Here is a 21,174-nt window from a genome sequence, read left to right as displayed (position 1 = left end):
CCCCCAAAGGTCCTGATATTTGATAAATTAATTTTATTAGGGAAAAACTTCTCCTACAAGAATCTCCTTGTTTTATTTGGGAAATTCCGCAAACCTTAATTTCCAGCCTAGGCGAGTCTTACTGCACCTGGGCTGGGCAAAGTGGAGTATCCTTCAGTAAAAGAAACACAGAAAAGGGGTAGGAAGAATGGCCAATGGCTGAACACCGGTCAGTTTAAGACCTCGGAAGAGCCTCTCTGTATGGGGATAAAGTGGCCAGCGGAAACCTGTTCAATCAGGGTCTCAGCGTACTCTTGCTGAGATAAAATACAGCCAGGCCGGCCGACGAAGTGCCTTGGATTCCGGCAGGGGGAGCTCTAACTCTGGGAACCCGACAGCGGTCACTGAACGCTGGTGAACCGAGGCCAGACTTCCCAGGAGTTCAGCGTTCTCAGGTCGGCGAGGTTGGTAACGAGGTTCACAGGTGACGACGCTGAACCAGAAACAGCCCCTCACACAGTCCCTGCACAAGGAAAACAGTTAATGCCTTTAGAACAACACAGCTGAAAAGGCATCTTGGGCGCTGGTAACCCGTCTTACAAAGTCAGCAAAGAAAGTGAGGAATGGAAATGAAGCCCCTCCGCGCCTCCACGCTCCCCCACAACTGTTTCTGTCACAGGCCTGACACATCTGCCAGTGTGTGTGCAGTAGGGGCGCCACTGCCCAGCTGTAAAATCTGCCCCCGGCGGAGATGGGCCAGATTTCCCTCGGCCACTGACTGGTGCCTGCTGCTCTTGCTTTGGGTTCCAGAAGGGAAAAAAACGGAAACGCTTCAACCTGCATCAGTGCCAAGAGACTCCACTTCTGCGTCTTCTGCGTTCGGCTCAGGAGTGTCTGCAGGGGGATGCAGGAAGCTGTGCAAATGATATAAAAACCTCTGCAGCTGCTGAAATACCTGGGAAGCAGCCTGCTGGGAGCGTTCCTGAGCTGTGTTTCCTGCAGCGCTGCTGTCCCTCGGGTGCTGTCTGTGGTCACAGCGTTGGAAAAGTTGTACCCATTGTCCACGAGCCCCGCTTTGTGGAAAGAGCTTGTTACAAGTTCTGCAGTTCAAACAAAGAAATTTACAAACCCACTTGATTTTATCCAATTCGGCATTTCTAAAAATTTTCTCCCCGTGGTGTTTTCTCTCTCCCCAGAGCTCTTACATTCCAGGCGCTGCTGTTACAAGATGCACACTTGGAAAATGCTAAGTATGGAAAAAAGGACAAAGTTCAAGGGGAGAAGAAAAGTGTGTATCTTTGTCATTTGGTCCCGGACCTAACTGACAGCTGCTGTGATTTTTGATGAATCTGTAACCTCTCTAAGCTTCCGTTTCCTCTTCTGGAAAATGATTCCTCTATTTCCACACAGACCAGTGTCTCCTGGCTGGAACGGGAACGACAGTGTTGTAAATATACCGGGTTCCTGAAACTTGTGTTTCTGGCATGGACGCTGCTCACATGTTTATGTTGAAAGTAGAGTGTAGACTTGTGCCTGCAAATGTAGAAGACTGACGAATGGCGTAACAAGAAGCCGATATCTCCTCCTCGTGTGTGGTTTATATATCATACCGGTCCCGTGGCTACTGATGTGTCTTTATCCTGTCTGCTTTGTGGAATCATTAGTTGCATGTATCATTCCCTTTGCTTTTCATATGCCACATATGTACATAGGTTTTTGTTTTATCTTGCTTTAATTCATGTAACGAATGAGTTTTAATGGTTGAGAACATTTATTCAGAATTTTAACAAGATTCCACACGTTGCCAGGACTTGCTGTCTCCTGATGAATAGGAAGAGCCAGAGGCCGCGAGTTTGGGGCTGACATGAGCACAACAGGGCAACTTGTAAAGTGTACACCTTCAGATTTATTTCTAAGTAGTTTAAAGGGCACTGACTACGGTGGGAAGGTCCTTTGTATTAGTAGCACATTTTGTCTTTCTTTTATATCCCTATCTCTGCTTTGCTTGGAGTGAAGAGACATAGAGCTACCATAAATGACCATCCTTGGTCATGTCAGGCAGCTGTATCCGAAGGGAGAGAGGGCAGTGTGGCTTTACAGAGTGACACTGTGACAGAGTGACATTGCCTTGCTTGTCACTCACCTTCATGACCTGCAATAACCTTCTACCTAGCGAATGTCGATTGTGTACTTACTCTGTACCAGGTACTTATCCCATCAAAAGGAAAGTCTTCTTTCCCCCCAAGCTCTGGATCTTCCATGGAACCTTCCTGATATTTCCAGCCTTAACTGGTTTTTAAATTGTTACAGCTGGGGTTACGCAATTAGCACTCATTATATAGTGCCTTGCTGCTGTGGTTTTATATGATGCCTTAGGGTGTAAGCTTTAGGAAAGCCGGGCTTATGTCCCAACAATCTTTTTTTTTTCTTCCCTGTGGTGCCTCTATAAATACAATTCACCAAGTTAGAGTGCGTAACCACAGGGTCTGGGGAATCCTTCAGACTCCAGGTCTCTGCACCTTATAGTAATAACCTGTATTCCTGAGCCAGGAGGGCATGTTATGCTGCATGGGCTTTGACAACTCTCTGTAATGTCTACTCTTTGCTTCAGTTGGTTTCTGCTGGTTTCAGAATTAGAGGGTCTGGTTTGGGGTTTACTTTGCACTATTATTGATAATGTTGTATATTAAAATTTGTTGAGTTTGACAGAATTAAATGCCTTTCTGGGTGGCCTGAATTCATCTCTGAGGGCGGCTTCCACTGATGTGGTCTTTTCCCCCTGGTTTTTCTGCTCTAGCAGTTTGTGGCTAATTATGAGGACTCCAGGCAGTTGGTGTGGCCACAGATGACACCAACAGCCCCGGTGGCCCAGAGACTGGTGGGGGCGCAGTGTCTGGGATCCTTTGGAAGGGCGCCAGGAAAATGAGCAGTGTGGTTGTGGACGTTGTCTCTGCCCTTCTCACACCTTGCCTGCAGGTATCCTCCTCCACCTCCACCTCTTCTGTAGTCTCACCTAGGATTTCTCCACCCAGGTTATTGACCAAGTAAGGTGAAGCTCACAAATGTTTACAGTGGGACCCTGCCCAAAGGAGCATGAAAACAACTGATCTTGTGTATCTCAAACTCTTTACAAAGCCAAACTTGGCTGATCTTTCCCAATTCTTTCAAATTATAACTGTGTACACATTTTTAGTCTACAGAAAGCTGTTGTGAAGTGTCAGGTGAGCTATAAAACAACCCGAGGGAGTTGAGGGTGGCTGCAGAGTGGCTGGGAGTGGAGGATTTGTACAAAGATGTGGAAGAGGGGGCAGGGCCTTGGGTTGATCTTAGTGCAGCATGTTTTGCCTTGAACTGTGGTTATCGGTGCCTGCATGGACTGTAGTGTGGATTAGTCGAAGAGTAATCAGTCCGACAGCCTGGTACTGAAACTAGGTCTGCCCTGACAGGCAAGGGGATGACAATGGTGATGATCTGCTGCATTCAGCCCTTGCTCTGTGTGAGGCTGTGGAGGAGTGGCCTTGGGCCCTGCGTACAGTCCCTGGCCTGTTGCTGTCGATGCCACCATGAACTCATTGCTGTCGATGCCACCATGAACTCAGAGTTTTGCTGTCACGCATTTCTGCCATGATATTCTGGCCTTGGAGCCAGCTGAGTGTGGACTGAATTCCCCTAAAGTCTGAGCTAAATTAAACCTTTCCTCCTTTAAATTGTGAGTGTTTGAGTGTTGTGTCCAGCAGTGGGAAAGCTCTGCCGTACAAGGGAGTTTAGAGCAAGGTTTCACTGGCACTGACTGAAAGCTGTGTTTTGTCTATTTTAAGCACACCAGCATCCCGTTTCTGCACTGATTGTTCAGATAACTTTAACTGAAGATAACTTTAACATGTGTCTCACCTGGTGCCAGATTGGTGCATGGTGACCTAATGGTGAGCACTGCTCTCTCTTCCCCTCCCCTGAGTCCAGGACCGAATCGTCCCCTCTCTGTGCAGACCCGCAGCGCAGTGCTTCGCAGGAGTCAGTCCTCTGTTCACGGAGTTCAGTGGAAGTCAGAGCTGAGAGGAGCACATCGGTCTGCTCTCCTAACCAGACAGGGGAAATAATGAGGATCTGGGCAGTCACGTGGCCTAGTTCATTGGCCTCTAGGATAATGAGACCAGAGCTGTGGCTTTGGTCCCCAACCACTGTCTCCCAGGCCTTTGCCCCCGGCTCTGACTTATGCCCCTTCTTGTTCTCCTCGGTTGGCCTCTTGGTTTTTGTTCATTCTCGTTAGTGTCTGTTTGGAGACACTGCCATGCCCGGCACAGCACAAGCTCTGTCCCTGCTCCTCCAGGTGCACACATTTCCCTGTGGCTACTCAGCTTGGAGCCCCAGACCTTAAACTTAGCACATCTTGTTCTGAACTCATTATTCCCTCGTCATGCTAGGTGCTCTTCCTTTTGAGCGCATTTGAATCATTTCACAGAAGACTGTTTCACTGTATGTCTGTGGAAGAACCTTGTCAGGGCTGGGAAAGCTAAAACCAAAATCAGGCCACAGGGGAAGGGAAACCTTGGGGGTTAGGAAAAGCAGAACCGGGAACATCTCTGAAAAGGGTTCACAGGAGAGGTGATTATGCTTTCAGTCTGGGTGGCACTGCTAACCAGGCCTGTAGGATTGGTGTATTTTCTTTACCTCATAGCTCCTGATCAGTGGCAGTTTCCTCTCCTCATTCTACTCATAGGCCCCACTGCTGCCTAACTCGACTTCCTCGCTCCCCAAGGGACAACTCTAGCGCATGGGATATCCGAGCAGCTCAGGTCCCACCGAAGGCTGCCGCATTCTCAGCATTTTTGAAGCTCCTATGGGAGAGAATCTGATTGCCTTGCACATCACTTCTGGCCAGACCACCTTCCCGGCTGATGACCAGTGCATGGTTTGGCCACCCTTTGGGTCGAGAGCACACGAAACCGACTTGTCGGCTGCCCCCAGGCTGGGACCCATGACTGCCTTTTTCAATGACCCCAAAGTCCTACACTAAGTGGAACAAGCCAATCATATCATATGATCTCTTTAACATGACATGTCCAGAATAGGCAAAACTCTAGATACAGTGGAGTATTGGTTTCTGAGGGCTGGGGGTGAGGGTGGGGATTGGAGAGTGACAGTTTAGGAATGTGGACTTTCCTTCGGGGGTGATGAAAATGTTCTGAAGTTGATTGGGCTGGTGGCCATGCACCCTTGTAAATATACTGAAAGTCCCTGACTCATACATTTGTATGGGAATATCTCAATAAAGGTGTTTTTAAAGGAAGTTGTTTTTAAAACCGTTTGCAGTGACTGGGCCTCCACTGGGGCCCGCTGCCTTTCATTTCTGCTCCCAGAGCATCTGGTGCTGCTGTCAGTTAGGTTGGGGTCTTGCCAGCAAGTCCCTGCTCCTGGACTATTTTTTTTCCTTTTATTAAGTTTATTGGTACATTTTAGGTATACAGTACAGTTACATTCATCACTGGGATCTTGTACCTTTACATGACAGGTCTTGGTTCTCATTTTTTCCCCTTGTCCCTGCCCTCCCTTCACCCCCTCCTCCCCTCTCCATTTACAAACACTTTATTTCCATTTTTTCATTTTCTCATATTTTTTCCCTTATTACCCTTTCCCCTACGCTTCCCACTTTCCCTACACCTTTAGCCCTTTTCTTCCCATTTCACAATGTCAATTATATCCTTAGGATCTTAGGTACTATTACAGTTTATTCACACCAGAGAAACTATTCGGTATTTACACATGTGTGACTTATTTATTTCACTTGGGAGTGTATCCTCAATACGTACCCATTTTCCTAGGAATGAATCCTGGACTCTTAACTACCTTTCACCTCTGTATCCTGCTGGCGGAGGGAGCTGAGGGTTTCTGGCATGACTGGGATGGGTGGACGGGGTGGAATGAAGGACAGATGCAAGGAAAGGGCCAGTTGTCATCTCTGCTCATGACTACTGTCCGCTCTTAGAAGTCCTACCAGGTGCATGGAAGATGGGACGCGCTAAGGACAGAGGGAACGAGAGCCGCGTGATTCAGCACAGCTCTACCATGTCATCTGCTCAAGGACCGGAGACACAAATAACATCGCTGTGCAGTTTGGCCTGTGACTGTCAGAGCAAGCAGTTATCTAGAGCCGCTGGCAAACTGCTGGGGCCTCGGTCTCCACTGAAACAGTGATTTCTTCCTGACGTGCCCTGTGGCGTGTATGCTCCTTAGGGTGAGGGCAAACTGAGGCTCAGCCGCACTTTGGAGACCCAGGGTCTTCATCCATTCTGTTCTGTGCCAAGCCCTTTGACTAAAAGATTTGGGGCCGTGGGGAGGAGGACAGGAGTGTAGGAGAAGGAGGAGAGGTGTGGAGAATAGTCTTCTCAGAACAACGGCTGGTTTGAAATATGAAGCATCTTATTGATAAAAGCAAAGCCCAGACAGAAGGAAGCTGTTTGAGATGGTGCACTATTTGAGAAAAACCATGTGCATCTGTGTAGCACAATATACAACATAATGACAGCAATCTTCCCTGTTTGTATCTATTCATCTGATTATGCAGAGTAACAATTCTTTTAGTTACACATTTATTTACCCAGGGATTTTTTTTAATGGATAATAAGTTAGTAAATCAGATAGCATGTGTTCTAGATAATATTTTAGTAAACCGTCTACCACACAAGGCAGTTGCAATTCACATTTTATATTATAGCCAATGTTCCATTAATACGCATCTCACAATGTGAAGCTCGGAGCAGCTCTTCAAGAAGGACAAAGCAGATTTTAATGATTACTTAATGCTGTTTGATCTAGACACATATTATTTTGAAAAGCTAGATTTCAGTCCTCAATGCACCATAGCTGTAATGAGAAATGTGGACTTATTTGAAATATAACCCAGTGGTCTTCTTTTGATGCAATTGTCACGGCTGTTTGTGCTGAAGTTTCTTGTCTTTGACCAAGGATGTATTGTGAGCTTTTTCTCACTGGTTAAAAAAAAATGCACCCTGGAACCCTTAAAGCATAGTTTTTGTTGCATGGCAAAATCATGAACACTAAAGAAGAGAGGAGAGTATTCAGCTTAGGTCATTGAAATACAATAAAAATATAAACAGTTCTTTCTTTATTTCTGAAGGGAAGATAGAAGTCAACAAAATTCCTGGGTCTTTCTGGACAGCTGGGCCAGGAAGTCTTATGGCTCAACTTTTCAGTTGAAGATGGAAGAAGAGCACTGCTAAAGAACATGGCTTGGTCTTCTCGACTCCTCCCACTCCAGGCCACCAGGTTACTGGGGAAATATCCTTGCCACCATGCAAGGTTCCCCTCATGGACCAGCAGCCTCTAACTTATCTAGCAACACCTGCTTGCAGAATGTTCACCTCCTCTGTGCCTCCTGACACACTTCCTGCAGTTTCTCCGGACTCAGGATGAGATCTGTTGTACTTTTAAGACCACATTATGTCCTTCTTTCCCTTCCCTTCCCTCCCCTTTCCCTCTCCTCTCCTTCCTTCCTCCCACTCTCCCTCTCTTTTCTTCTTTCTTCCCACCCTCTTTTCTCTTCTTTCTTCTCCCCGCACCTTGTTATAAAGAAATTCCTATGTCAGCTTTCCATTGCATGTGGTGCTTGAAGAATACTACTGGAAATAAAAGTCTGACTCATTTTTTAATGAGTCATGAACAAAGAATATTGGCAGACATGCTCTGGGCTACTTCTGGGTAGATTCTACAGGTTAAGTCAGATCAGAGACAGGCAAAAGTGAGAGCTTTCTGTTCTGGTCATAGCATGCCTAGTGAGTCTTACTAAGTATGGACTTATTGCCCCCTAACTTGGTGTTCACACTTTGTTTCTGCACAGTGCTACCTGTCAGCTACTATGCAGTGTCTGCACAGTTTTTGGAAAGTAAATTCCTTGGGAAGAAATGAAAAGATGTTGGATATTTAAGCAAATTTCTTGAAATAATTTAGCAAAATTAGATTTGTTTCAGAGCAGAAAAAAAAAATTAAGAAACATTAAAAGAAAACTAGCATCGCTACCTACAATGACCAAGTGTTTTCCACGTACTTTCTCATCTAACAGTTACAGTTACTTTTTGAAGGAGGAATTACCATTTCCCTTTTCCAGTCAAGGAAGCAAGGCCTGTGTGCACAGTTAATCAGGGGCAGAGTTGCTCTCTGAATGCAGTGCTAGCCCTTGCTGTCTGTACCAAAGCATCACACACTGCACAGCGGCATCATGGGGGTTAAACACACACTGTAGTCCTTGCTCCACATCCTGCGATCCTGAAGCCATTTGTCTGGCCTGGGGCCAGGGCTTCAGTGTTTTCAAGGAACCCACTGGGTGAATCTAACAAACAACCTGGTTAAAAAGAAAATAAAAGAACGCCTGGGTTATACCATCCCACCCACACAGTGACAAACTCACTGTTCATGGTTCCCACTAACAATGATTTGACTTAGGACTTTTTGACTTGACAATAGTGCAAAGCAATCTACATGTAGGCTTTGGATTTTTAGACTTGGACTAGTGATATGCAGAACGATGCTCTCTCACAACAGTGGTGGCTGCACAGAGGTGTCAAACCACAGCTTCCAGTCAGCCCAGCTACCACCAAGGAATAGCTGATGCTCTGCGGCGCCCAATGCTGCTAAGCCACGCAGTCTGCTAGGCTAGGTGGATTAAATGCATTTTTTTGACTCAAAATATTTTTGACTTCCCAGGCCTTTATGGGGAAGTAACCCCCTCTTATGTTGAGGAGCATCTGTATAAGCCACATACATTTACCTGAACCACATTCTTCATAATCAACGAATATCCTGCCAGCTACACAGCAGGTCATGCAATAAAAAGTGAGTGTCCGTGAGCATCACTATTAATCCTTTTTATGAGCTTCTCATGATCTAGCCTTGCCACATTTTCTCATTTCAGTTCAATGTCTTCAGATGTTTTAAATAAGTTCATGAAACAGCATTTTAGTAGTGGTTGTATCATAACAGAAGCATTAAAAGAACTCAAGGCAGACATTCATCAAACAAAGCTATATCTCTACCTGGTCAAAATTTTGGTTAAAAGTTTAAAACTGGAGCAATTCCTGTGATTATTTTCCTTTGTTCATTTTCATGATCACAAACCATGATCTTGAAACTTTTGCTTGCTTAGATTTTTGTTGGTTTCAGTAATTGAAATCCCGCTATTTTCCTGACAGAGCCCCACTTTGTGAAGAAGAAATTGTAAATCCCAAGCCTGAGATATTAAATGTAACTTACACTTAAATCAGAGCTAATTTCTTCAAATAACTCTCTCTATTTTTGATGTCATAGGCGTTCTCTTTTGACATATTAATACATTCATTTTCTCCTATAGCCGTGAGGTTTATTTATAAGGTATGGTCCTTAAAAATATAAACACAAAACAAAATTTAAAATCCCCAAACAAAACATTTATAGTTGAAGTGTTAAAATGATTTAAGAGACGTGGTTGCATTCACAAATACTGAAACTGAAGTAGGAAGTACTTCAAAATGCTCATAATGGCTCTCCTTGTTGGTTAGGTACAAGTAAAAAATATTCAAACTGAACCGGAAAACCTTTGTGAGAGTTTAAAAACTGCTCATATCTGTGTTCTATTTATCATTCACTAGGTCATTTCCCAGTGTCTTTTTTCTTTCTTCCAAATGACTTGCATCTTAGTTCAATGTCTCGCTCTAATAAAAGCCTTTTATTTTAAACATATGGAGCAGAGATTTAAAACATCAGCATTTTTGTTGAAAACCCTTTAAAATGAACAAATATGTTTCCAAGACTTGATCAGACTTGACTTTCTTTGAACTACTCTGTGCATATATATTTTTTACCTGTTTCTAATTCCAGATTTTATTGAAGAAATAAAAGTGGAAATATTACAGGTGGCCTAACAAGGAAGAAGATAAACTTAGCTAAGAATGCTTAAGTCCAGCAGAGGTTTTCAGCATCATACAGTGCAAAGATTAAGAAAGCAGATATTGGATGCGTGAGGTTGATTCTGGTCATGTATCTTGAACTTCTCTCTCTTTCTCTCTCTCTCTCTCAGTTTGCAAAATGGTGCTAATTAATGATGATAGAATCACTATGAGGATTGAATAAATTAATATTTGTAAAGTTCTGAGCTACTACTCGGAAAATGCTCCATACATGACGGTTATTACTACACTAGGTGAAGCAGATATGTAGATCAGTGACAGAACACGTAAAATTGTACAAAGTCTAATGTGCATAGCTTTTAGTGTGTGCAGCGCTGGGGATGCAGCCCTATCCCCACTAAGGTCATGAAAGCTTATGAAGTAGTGATTCTCCCACAAAAACTTGGTCATTAGGTTTTGTTTTCATCTCCGGGTGCTGACTTTAATAACTACTTAGGTACAGAATTATTTCCTGTTGACCAGCAGTTCTTTCTTGGCTAAGCTCATAGGCTAGGATTTTAGAAACAGACCATGTCGTGAGCTTGGGGTTAGACAATCCACATGTACATTTCTATTTTTTACATAAGAGTACAGAAGCGTTGTAGAACATGTTCTTCCCTTCCTCCTTTCCTTTTTTCATTCTCATTCTCTTCCTCTCTGTTCAATTCTTTAAAAAAAAATTCTTTGTCACTCACTGCATGAGATTACAATACTCTTTCCAGTAAAACTAAACATGTGAGTAAAATATATTTTCCAAAGTAGCCCTCTTGTCTTCTAAGTTGGACCAACTTTGACATCGGTTCAGATGTCTTTTCTTTCTTTTATGAAACAATCTTATGCAAGCCTCAGATCGCTCATATTTCCTTTCCATATATTTTGTTTTTGTTTGTTTGTTTGGGACCGGGGATCAAACTCGGGTCCTTGCGCTTGCAAGGCAGGCCATGGAACCACTAAGCTAAACCCCTGGCCCCCTTTCATTTATTTTGATTCACTTAGTTTTTTTTCTTAAATCATGTGCTCAAATTCTTAACTCCTGCTGTTTCTTTTAAGTTTTGCCTCTGCACCTTGTAATCCCCTCCGACCCAAAGCTGACACTCTTTAACTCCTTAACAAAACGCAATGGGCCCAAACAGTTCTGTCGCTGCACGGCCCCTCTCCCACCATTTCCTTAAAGATAGGGCTTCCAGACACTTCCAGTGGTCGGCCTGCCACCTACAAAGGTTAAAGACACTTCAAGGCCATTGTTCCTGTTTGCTTAGAAGACTGGTCAATCTGATGAGTCACAATGAAGTCATCTGACCAGGAGCCTAGGACAGGGCTTACAAGTATTATCTGAAGCCTCTTTTATTGGCATACAGCGTTTTGGAGCTGAATGGATCTCAGAAAGCAACTGGTTTGCCCAGCCATTTTCTAGATGGAGAAAGCAAAGGCTCAGAAGATTACTTTTCTTGGCTCAGTGCCACGCAAGTGGGTAACAGCCCAGTAAGTTCTAAAGTCTGAGCCCTCGGACTCTTCCTGTCTAGTACTAATCATCCCTCCCTCCCTCCCATCGGTCTTGCTTTCTTTCCTCAATATTCATCCATGCCTACTATGGACTTGTTTCCACAAGGAACCCATACTGATTTATTTTTGGCATCAAAAACCTGGGTGACATATGGTCTGACAAATAGGGGTGTACTAACACGCACACAGAAGCAGAATGTTTGAAATGGGAACCCACCCTACACCATCTAATTGTGTGCTTTTTGTCACCGTCACAGACTACGTCCACGGTAACATGTACCCTGCCACTTTTATGGTAGAATCCTGACCCCAAACAAGGCAGAAAGGACAGGACAGTCAGAAAGCACAAACGGACACTTTCAAACCCATACATAGAGACGGGGCTGCCTCAGATGTAACCCAGGCGACAATTAGAACGCTGACATTTTGGCAAAATTTCCAGACATTTCCATAAATCCTTTTTAGATTCTTCCTCCCTCCAGCTCAGCAAGACAGTCACATTTTTCTGGGTCTCAGACAAACAATGGCATCCAAATGATACTTAAGAACAACCGGCAGCCTGACAAGGGAGGCTCACCCGTCGCTGAGAAAGGAAGGTCACCATATGCCCCGCGCTCTTTGTGTTGGGCCTGGCTGCCTTTTACAGCTGCCCTCGCCTCTTTATTTTATGTCGGGAGACAAGAGCTCTGCTAATGTGCACAAAGGGGATTTGGGATTAGCCTTGTCTTGTATCTCTCAAACCTGTAACATCTTTCATCCTCACAAAGGTGGGAGGAGCAGGGCAGAAAGACGGGGTGCACAGGAGGAGGCTGAGGAGGAAGCCGGGCCGGGGAAGAGGTGAGCTTTTCTAAACTTGCTGTCCCCTCTCTTGGCTCCGGCTGTCTTAGTCTCGCACAAGCGCCATCTGTTCCCCGGCTCTGCGCGCAGCGTTTGTTCCCCATTCAATCACAGCTGATGCAGGAAGCAGGTTATGAAGTGGCAAATACGCTGCCGACAGGGTCAGCAACGGCTCGGGGAACTTAGGAGGAAATGTGTGGCCATCTCCAAGCTGTTGCAGGGCTGCTGCACTTCATTGATACTCTGTTTTATTTAACGAGGCCTCAAATTGTACTTCCAAAAGGCTTTTCCAGCACATGAGCCCAGCAAGAGTATAAGCGAGCCGAGCACAGGGAACTGTTTCCTGCCATATACCCTTTTCTCTGGTCAACCACAGGCGTTCTCTTAAACAGGAGACTGACTTAATCTTACTTCCAAAACTACCAAGTGGGAATGAGTCTCAGGAGATTGGTTATAGACCTCAGAATTTTACCTTTTGCTATCTCAAAAAAAAAAAAAAAAAAAGGCTTTAACTCTTCTTTGATATTAGATATCCCTGAAGATATGATCCAGATCCAGTGATCTGAACCCTGGGCCACATAATCATTTTGTGGACTTTCCCTTTCTGCTGTTGTTAGACATTTTGGTTACTTCAAAAATTTTCAATGATAAAATAAGTCTGAAGTCAACTTTTTTTTTTGTCTAAGTGGCTCAAGTTGGCCTCCAACTTGAGATCTTCCTGCTTCAGCCTCCCAAATGTGGGATCACACTTGTGTGCTATCACATCCAGAAAGGTGAACATTTCTGAGCATAAAAGCTTTTTAAAATTTTTTAGAATTACTTTTTAGAGCTATGTTATGAGAAGTGAAATAATGGAATGGAATTAGTGACATTTTGAATTCAATCTTCAAATTCCTCCATTTAAGAAAAGTTCACTGTTTTGAGCAGAATGTGAAAGACGCGATTACCAGTTCTTGCATTCTCTGAAGGTATTATACATTTCCACTCACCCTTTAGCTGCTTAACTAGAGTTTTCATCTATCCAACAGAAAATGCATTTTATTTTATTTTTTGCAGTGCTGGGGATTAAACCCAGAGCTTCATACGTGCTCAGCAGTTGCTCTATCACTGAGCCACCAATTGCAGGCCAACAGAAAATTTAATATTTACCGTTGAGATCTAAGAATATAAGGTGTTACTGCATGTCTCCATTATTTTTATTAGGGATTTAATGAACATTTAAACACTCTAGTAGAGAATATGAATGACTAGCTTAAACAATTTAACTCAAAATTTGGGTGTACTACTCAGGCATTATAATATATTTGGTAATACCATAAATCACTTAGATATCAAATTATAGAAGGGCAATAAAGATCAAGTATAAAACTAAATGTCCTAGATTAATATTATACACTGATTTGTTTAAATAGCCAAATTTAACCCTGATATAATTTTTTATTCTGTTTCAAAATTTTCCCTGAAAATTTTTACTGTTTTGAAGTATAAATTAAATCAGTAGAGAAGACCTCGTAATGTATATTTTAAATTGAAGTCGTCAGGTATATTTTAAGAATTATGGTCAGTTGATCTTGTGACAAACCTTTCTTTGGTAACTGTTCCCAGTTACCTTGGTTTTTTTGTTTGTTTGCTTCTTTGTTTGAGACAAGTTCTCGTTGCGTAGTTGAGTTCGCTATGTAGCCCAGGCTGGTCTCAAACTCACAGCGATCCTCCTGCCTCAGCCTCCCGAGTGCTGGAATTACAGGCGTGCGCCACCACGCCTGGCTCCCAGTTGCCTTGTTTTAATAGTGTATACTTTTTATGACTCTTGAGCATAGGCATTCTTTTTTTTTTTTCCCCCTAGTACCAGAGATTGAACTCAGGACCTTGCACTTGCAAGGCAGGCGCGGTGTCACTGAGCTAAATCCCTAGCTTGTATAGGTATTCTTTTGCTGGAATGGAGCTGTTGTTATTTTCTCACTCTCAATTGTCTGCATATAAATTATATACACGATACAACTTGCTGAGCCATTGCCGCAGCCAGTCGGCCACCTATAAGTGCATCTCAGTACTACTGTGTACTGTGGCTCTGGCCACCTACCGTCCCGTAGGTGGCTTTGGTCTTGCTGATGGAGAGATTATACTCACCAGTGTAATAGCCTCCATTTCTGTGACTGAAGATGGGCCCTGGCCAGAGTGTGAATTTTCATTAAACGTTGCATTTTCTACCGCTTCACTCTTCTTGGATCTGCTCTCATGTCTTTGGATTCTGAGTCCGTGTTGGTGTGCAAGACAGGCCTGCTGAGAGAGCACTGGGTGGGTCGTGGGAAAAGACCTTGGGAGCCTTGTTGGCCTTGGTAAGGATCATTTTCAACCATTTTTGCCAGTGGAGCTCAGCACGAGAGACAGCAGGGCTCAGATGTTTCCTTTAGTGCTTGTCTGTATCACGTCCTAGCGGGACAACGGAATGACAGGGGCTGTCGTGCACCCTGCGTAGAGCAGAACACCACTGTCTCATTGCTCTCCTCTTATGAGAGGCCACACAGAAATATTCCCCTGGGAATGCCAGGGGATTCCCAAGCTGGCCAGAGCTTTACGGTGTGGTCTTTACAGTGCTGTTTCTAGTCAACTTCCCTCCTCCCTGCACACTTCCCAGGTATCATAATAATAAGCACAAGGGGGAAAGAGTAAAACAGGGACTTCCTGCCCTTACAAATTAAGGCACGAGCACTGATCTGGAAAGTGTGGCCCCTGCAGAGGGGGGACCTGGAGATACTGTTTGTGCAAATGTACCTTTCACTGCCTACAACCTCTAAATCATCACAGGCTCTGTTATTCAGGGGTATGCTGGGAACTGTAACCACCACCTCTTCTAAGAGAAGAAGGCATGAGAGCATTGCCAATGTCCATGGTGTAAATATTTCCACCACTGCTGATTTCAAGCTACCGCAGTGGAGTCACTGACACAGAGCTGGGAAGCGATGTGCACAGTGGGCTCTTGTGAGCTGGTGTCAGCTGGCTGCAGTGCAGTTATCATGTCTTAAAGCCCACGAGTCTCTGCTTCATTCAGCTAATGAATCATGTGCACGTGTCAGGTTTTCCACAGACTCTTGACTGCACATCAGCCGATCTCTCTCTCCGCCTTTTTTCTCTGTCCTCAGACATTTATCAAATATCTGCCAGAAGCCAGACCAGGAAAAGGCATCTGGGTTACCAAACCAACTAAGACAGAGGCTGCATCTCAAGAAGTTTATCATCTTCTGGGGACACAGATGAGTTACCAGGCCAGCAAGGGATACCACCAAGGCACGAGTGCCACAGGGGCTAGGTAAGAGTCCAGAATTACCTCTTGGGGTCACTCACAAATCCACAACCTTCTTTCACTTTTCTAAAAATGTGGAAAAGCAGGACCCGCCATTGACTCTGTCTATCTGGGCTGGAGAGCATGCATTACAGTGGCAGTGGCAGCTCTTCTGGTTTATGATTGGTGCAGCACCCTTGGTCCTTTCACTAATGTCCTGCAGAAGGGATTCCATCTCCTAAGACCCAGGACCTGTCATCCCAATACGTTGCTTCATTTCCCCCTTTGACCAGGAGATCGACACCACCTCGAAGTTCCCACACTGACTCTTGTCTGGTTCTCAGGAAGAAGGGTCCTTTTCCTTCCTTTTCACTCAAAGCCTCTCACAGAGACTTCCCATTGGCTTCACCAAGGCAAGCCAAAGTGTCTCCTTCAACCTCAAAGCAACAACCCCAAAGCCCTTCCTCCCTCATTTGACTCCTTTCACTTGGCCTTTTCAATCATTTCCTCTCCCTATCTTCTTCCCCTCAACTCCACATTCTTACAAGTCACTCCTGTGTCTGTCTCCACTCTCCTGGTCCTGTCAGTCCCAGCTCAGCCCCTGGCTGACCGAGAGGCAGAACATTTCATCTAGCTCTCTGATGCCTTACAAAACCATCGTGACTGAAATAATGAAAATTAGATGAGACAATTAGATCATATCCTTCTACTCTAAAACTTCTAGAATGTTCTTGTAGTGACCAAATCTAATTTTTTGTTTTTTTCCTCTTGCTTTTGCGGCATTTGACATCTTGCTGTCACCAGTTTGTCCTGAGACTCCTAAATCCTCCTAATAATGTTCAGCACGATATCTATTTTCCTCAGTTGGCTTCCTGGCTATGGAGATTTCCCAAGGGTCTGTTTTCTCACAAGTTTCCACCCTTTTTCCTCTGCTGGAAGAAACGCTTGCTGCATTGGCTTTTCCCCTAACTTAAGGGCAGACATCATATTATCCATGTTTTCACCAGCCTAGAGTGACCAATTCTCCCAATTTGCTGGAGCCTGAGGGATTTCCTGGTGCAGGACTTTCAGGACTCAAACTGACAGTCCTCAACTTTGTGCCTTTTCATGAGACCTCTCATTCTACCATGCATGGCCTGTTGGGTCCCTTGGCATTGCACTGGGCTAAATATCCCCCAGCTGAACTTGTCACTCTTTTTCCCCTTTACCTCTGTGGCTCCATTCCCTCTCATTTTTTTTTTTTTTTTTTTTTTTTTTTTTTGTACTGAGGATCGAACTCAGGTCCTTGCTCTTGCAAGGCAGGTGTACCTCTCATTTCTGTTGTTTATCCAATGAGGGATCGTGAGAAAGTAAACAAGTCCTCTATGGTTTTGTCTCTTTATTTATAAAATGGAAACAATAATAACTCAAATGCCATGTGCTTTTGAGTTTTGAATGAGTGATTAATGTAACCAATTGGAATTATGCTGATAATGGCCTGTCAACTATTCAAACTATGATTAGCATTTGTTCTTCTTAATGGGAACATGTATGTTAAAACATGTGAATGATCATGGATTCCTTCATTCCTTTCTTTCATCCTTTCTGAACACTGGGTAAGTTATGTGGATTGTTAATGGTGCCTCTCACATCTGCTCTCTTTCCTTACCTTACACTTCCAGGCCTTTGCCACTTTCCACTGATGTAACTGGTAGAGCTCACAGACCACTCTTCCTGTTTCCTGTCTCCACATGTGGATGCATCCTCATGATGGCCGCCATATTCTTCTCACTACAAACTTCTTGTCTTCACACAGGGGAGTCTTTGAAAGAAGGAGTCTTTGTTCAAAGTCCACTCTGAGATTCCTTCTTCCCACTGGGCCATTGTTGGGATATGTTTGACATCAGGCAGCAGAGGGCACTTCTTGTCACTGCAGAGCCGCAAGCGTTTGTCCAGTATGGATGGTTTCTCTCCCACAGGGTGAGTTCTTGTCTTTTCCCATCTGCAACTAGCCCAACTGGGTTCTGACTCCAGTCTCCTCCCTTCATTTCCTCAAGCTGATCTGGGAGTAATACTCTGCTCTGGCCAAGAGAATGCCCTTCTTCACCATCAACAAGCTTGTCCCCTCTGGTATTATTTTCTTCTGTAGGTCCTCAGGCTTTGACAAGGTTCTAGTTTCAACAGAAATGTTTCACATTTCATCGGCTCACAGTGCTGTCACACTCTCCTCATAGTCCAACAAAGCACTCTATTTGCGGATGGTATGTGATGGCCTCCGAACTCCACCTGTAAATCTCCTTCAGGAGTCACCTTGCCCTGTTTGGGAGCAGCCACATTCAATGTTGGGCCATGGGAGGAGGGAGGGCCCTCGCTCAGCCCAGCTCCAGAGCTTGTATGTGATTAGCTGAGGCCACACCTGTGTCACAGTTGAATCATTCCTCTCCCTACCAGCCCTGCCCTGTTGTTCTCCCTCACATGTGTTTGCTTCTGAGAGTGTTCCCCCAAAACCTCCTGCATGCAAATCGCAGCTGGAGATTAAGGTCTGTTTTCCAGGGGAGCTGACCTGCAACATGGGATAATTTGGGCAGTGCCATCTGCTGCTTTGTGACCACCCTGGTTTTACTAGTGATGGTATTCCACGGTGGTGCTGGAATTCCACGGGGACCAATAAATAGCTTTAAACCAACAGAGGAATGAAAACATAGAGTTAGGCACGTGTGGGAACGAATATCACATTTACTAGTGGTGCCGGGACTAGGATCTATCTCTGCAGCGTGTGGATAGAAGCCTCTCCCCCAGCCATGGCTGTGCCGGAGCACCAGCTAGAGCAGAGTAGAAGGTGAAACTCCAATGGGTGGCTTGTCCCCGAGGTTGAACAAAGTCCTGGTTCCTCGTCCCACACAGTATCAGTGGTCATCACTACACCTACCCAGGGCAGGAATGGCTGAGAGAAGAGCCCAGTAGTGTTATGCCGGGCAGCTTACTAGATGATGAAGGAGCACAATCCTGCAAAAATTCTCTCCTCAAGGATTGCACTTCCTTCTTGAGACTGTGTCTCTTGGCCTGAGGGTGTACTTAGTGGTAGGTTGGGGAGCACACCTGTGAGGCCCTGGATCGGATCCCCAGCACCACGCGCACACGTTCACACACATACAGCATTTGCTTCTTGTTTCTGGTGGTTTGATAAGCCTGTGCAGAGACTAGGGCTTCTTAAGAGCAAGGCCCACATTTGCTTCATGTCTGCGAGTCCTGGGGCACTCAGCACGGGGCTGGAAGAAGTGGAATTAAATGTTTTTTGAATAAGCTCTTTGTTCTCACATTTGGGTTTCTCTAATTTCTTGAATTCAGGTCAATTATACAGATTTTTAAAAAATAGGGATTCATATGACACCTACTTGGTTCTTCTCCAGATATACTTCTGTGTAACAGCACTGATGATGATTATAAGGGAAAGGGATTATGCACGATAGCATCACATTACGTACCATGTGTGACCATGTCCTGCCTGCGGAGAGACAGCCATCAAGAGACACGAATCAGTGGCCAGTTCTCCCTCATGGGGACCTCCTTGCACATTAGCTCCTCCTTCCAAAATTGAACACCTCCTTCAGATATTGCTGCAAAACAAAAATGCCAGTTTCATGAAGAGGATCAGAATATGGCATCCCTAAATAGGCCACTTGGCATAAGGGTTATTTTGAGCCATAGGCAATTGAGGAACAGAAGACATGCGGTCAAGGGACACTTTACCCTTCTATTTGCCTAAAAGCAGTGCATAAATTTCCTTTTATGAAGATGTCTCTCTCCCTGTTCTCATGCCAGAGGGGCAGAATGATGTAACTACCAAGAGTCCATATTCTTGTCCAGTCCAGAGAGGGCACTGAAAGACATCTATGTAACAGGGCCTTCTAAAATAACCCTTACCTTTCTTTAGCTTCCCCTATTTAATCTTCCCTCAACTCATCGCCCTTGGAAGGACAACTCTTTTTCTTTGTCATATTGTTCTCCACAAATACATCATTCTTTGTTAAAAACAATATACAAGCCCTGGATCTGATCTCCCCTGTGGAGTGTTCATTTAATTTCTGTGACTTCTGTCCTGTGTATCTGAAAGAAAACTTTGTTTCTGTTAAATTGTCTTTTGTCAGCTTATTTTTGTGGGGCCCCAGTCATGGAAAATAAGAGTCTCTCTGGTCATAACTAAATTTTAAAACATTAACTACAAATAGCTCTTTCAGATTACAGGGGAAAATATTTGTCCCCCATTATTACAAAAGTAATATATACTCACTACAGAAAAGTCTGAAAGGACCAAGAAAAATAAAAATATTCATTCTTCCAAGCCCCAGGCATAACCACTTCAATACTTTTGTTCATATAATTTCACTTCTCAACCCACATATGATGCATATGTATAAGTTAAAATGGTATTGTGTTGTATGTCTGGATTTGTAACCTTAACCTGTGTTTTCGCTTAAAAATACATTGTGACCAGCTCTCTACTAATAAAGTCATCTCCAGTGTTACTTTTATTTTATTTTTTTATTCTTATTATTTTTTTGTACTGGGGATCAAACTCGGGTCCTTGTGCTTGTGAGGAAGGTGGCGGAACCACTGAGCTAAATCCCCGGCCCTTCTAACGTTACTTTTAATGACTGGTGTATTATTTTATTGTCTGAATGTCCCATGGTACTGCTGAAATGTCTGGATGTTTCCAATGCTTGTAACTTTAAACAGGGCTGTGGTGGGCCTCCTTGTATTATCTTTGCATCACTGGTGAGGTCCAGGAGTGGAATACACATTTTAAAATCCTTTGGGCCTGAGATTTAGCTGCCACCTGCCTTGCAAGCACAAGGTCCCAAGATCAATCCCCGGTACAAAAAAAAAAAATCCTTTGACACATATCGGTCAACGTCTCCCCTCAAAGCCTTCAATTTGGGATACTTTTATAGCTTTCCTCATAGTTACAATTCAATCAACAGATTCCACTGATAGATTCTGGTGAGTGAAACGTTCTAGTTTTTACCCCAATTTTTCCTCAGTGTTACCTGTCTTTTTTTTTTTTTTTTTTCTGATTTAAGAGCCAGGATAAGTAACCAAGGTACAAAGAGATAAAAATATTTTTCTTAAACCAGGACAGATGGAAAAGCTTAGAGAAATCCTTATAGGGATGTCGTGCAATTAACTACTATATATCTTAAATGCTAGTATGAAATCTTACTTATTACTACTTAAGATGTAAATAACCCATTCTAGCTAAAACAGAACAAAAAAACACCAGCATGGTTAGTGGGTTTAAAATATCATGCCCTCTGTGCAGCTTTTGAAATGAGGGACACCATCACTATTCGCTTAGCTTCCAAGCTGGTGCGACTGAAAAAGCCAACACTATCAGCAGCCAATGGTTCAGAGCTTCCCTGGGAGCCGCTAAGCCTCAACCACGGCCAGCGAGCCTTGGACACGAAGTCCCTGTGCCAGGTGACTCACAGCCCTACTTATCTCTATGTGAGGTTAAAACACAAATGCCAAAATTTCACTTTCCCCAATTTTCTATGTTTGCTAATTGCATTTACCTTATTCTTTTCTTTATATCCTGCACATTTGACATTTTAAAAAGGTGTTTTAGCTTCTGAATTTAAGCAAATTGGTCCCTAGAACTCC

General features: G+C 44.0%; 1 protein-coding gene across 1 annotated transcript in view; it reads left to right on the top strand.

Moving 5' to 3' along the window:
* Nucleotides 1-19,107, top strand: part of Cdca7 (cell division cycle associated 7) — a 62,019-nt gene extending 42,912 nt beyond the window's left edge. The window contains exons 12-13 of the mRNA XM_033756365.1: nucleotides 15,395-15,561; nucleotides 18,924-19,107. Coding sequence (XP_033612256.1) covers nucleotides 15,395-15,509 — 115 coding nt within the window. The 3' untranslated portion in view covers nucleotides 15,510-15,561; nucleotides 18,924-19,107. The remainder of the gene's footprint in view (nucleotides 1-15,394; nucleotides 15,562-18,923) is intronic.
* Nucleotides 19,108-21,174: the final 2,067 nt, after the last annotated feature.

Source organism: Fukomys damarensis, unplaced genomic scaffold (assembly GCF_012274545.1).
Source record: "Fukomys damarensis isolate Sample0158 unplaced genomic scaffold, DMR_v1.0_HiC HiC_scaffold_26, whole genome shotgun sequence".
Classification (NCBI taxonomy): Eukaryota; Metazoa; Chordata; class Mammalia; order Rodentia; family Bathyergidae; genus Fukomys; species Fukomys damarensis.
Note: the sequence above shows the minus strand (reverse complement) of the source record. Positions and strands in the feature narration are given on the sequence as shown.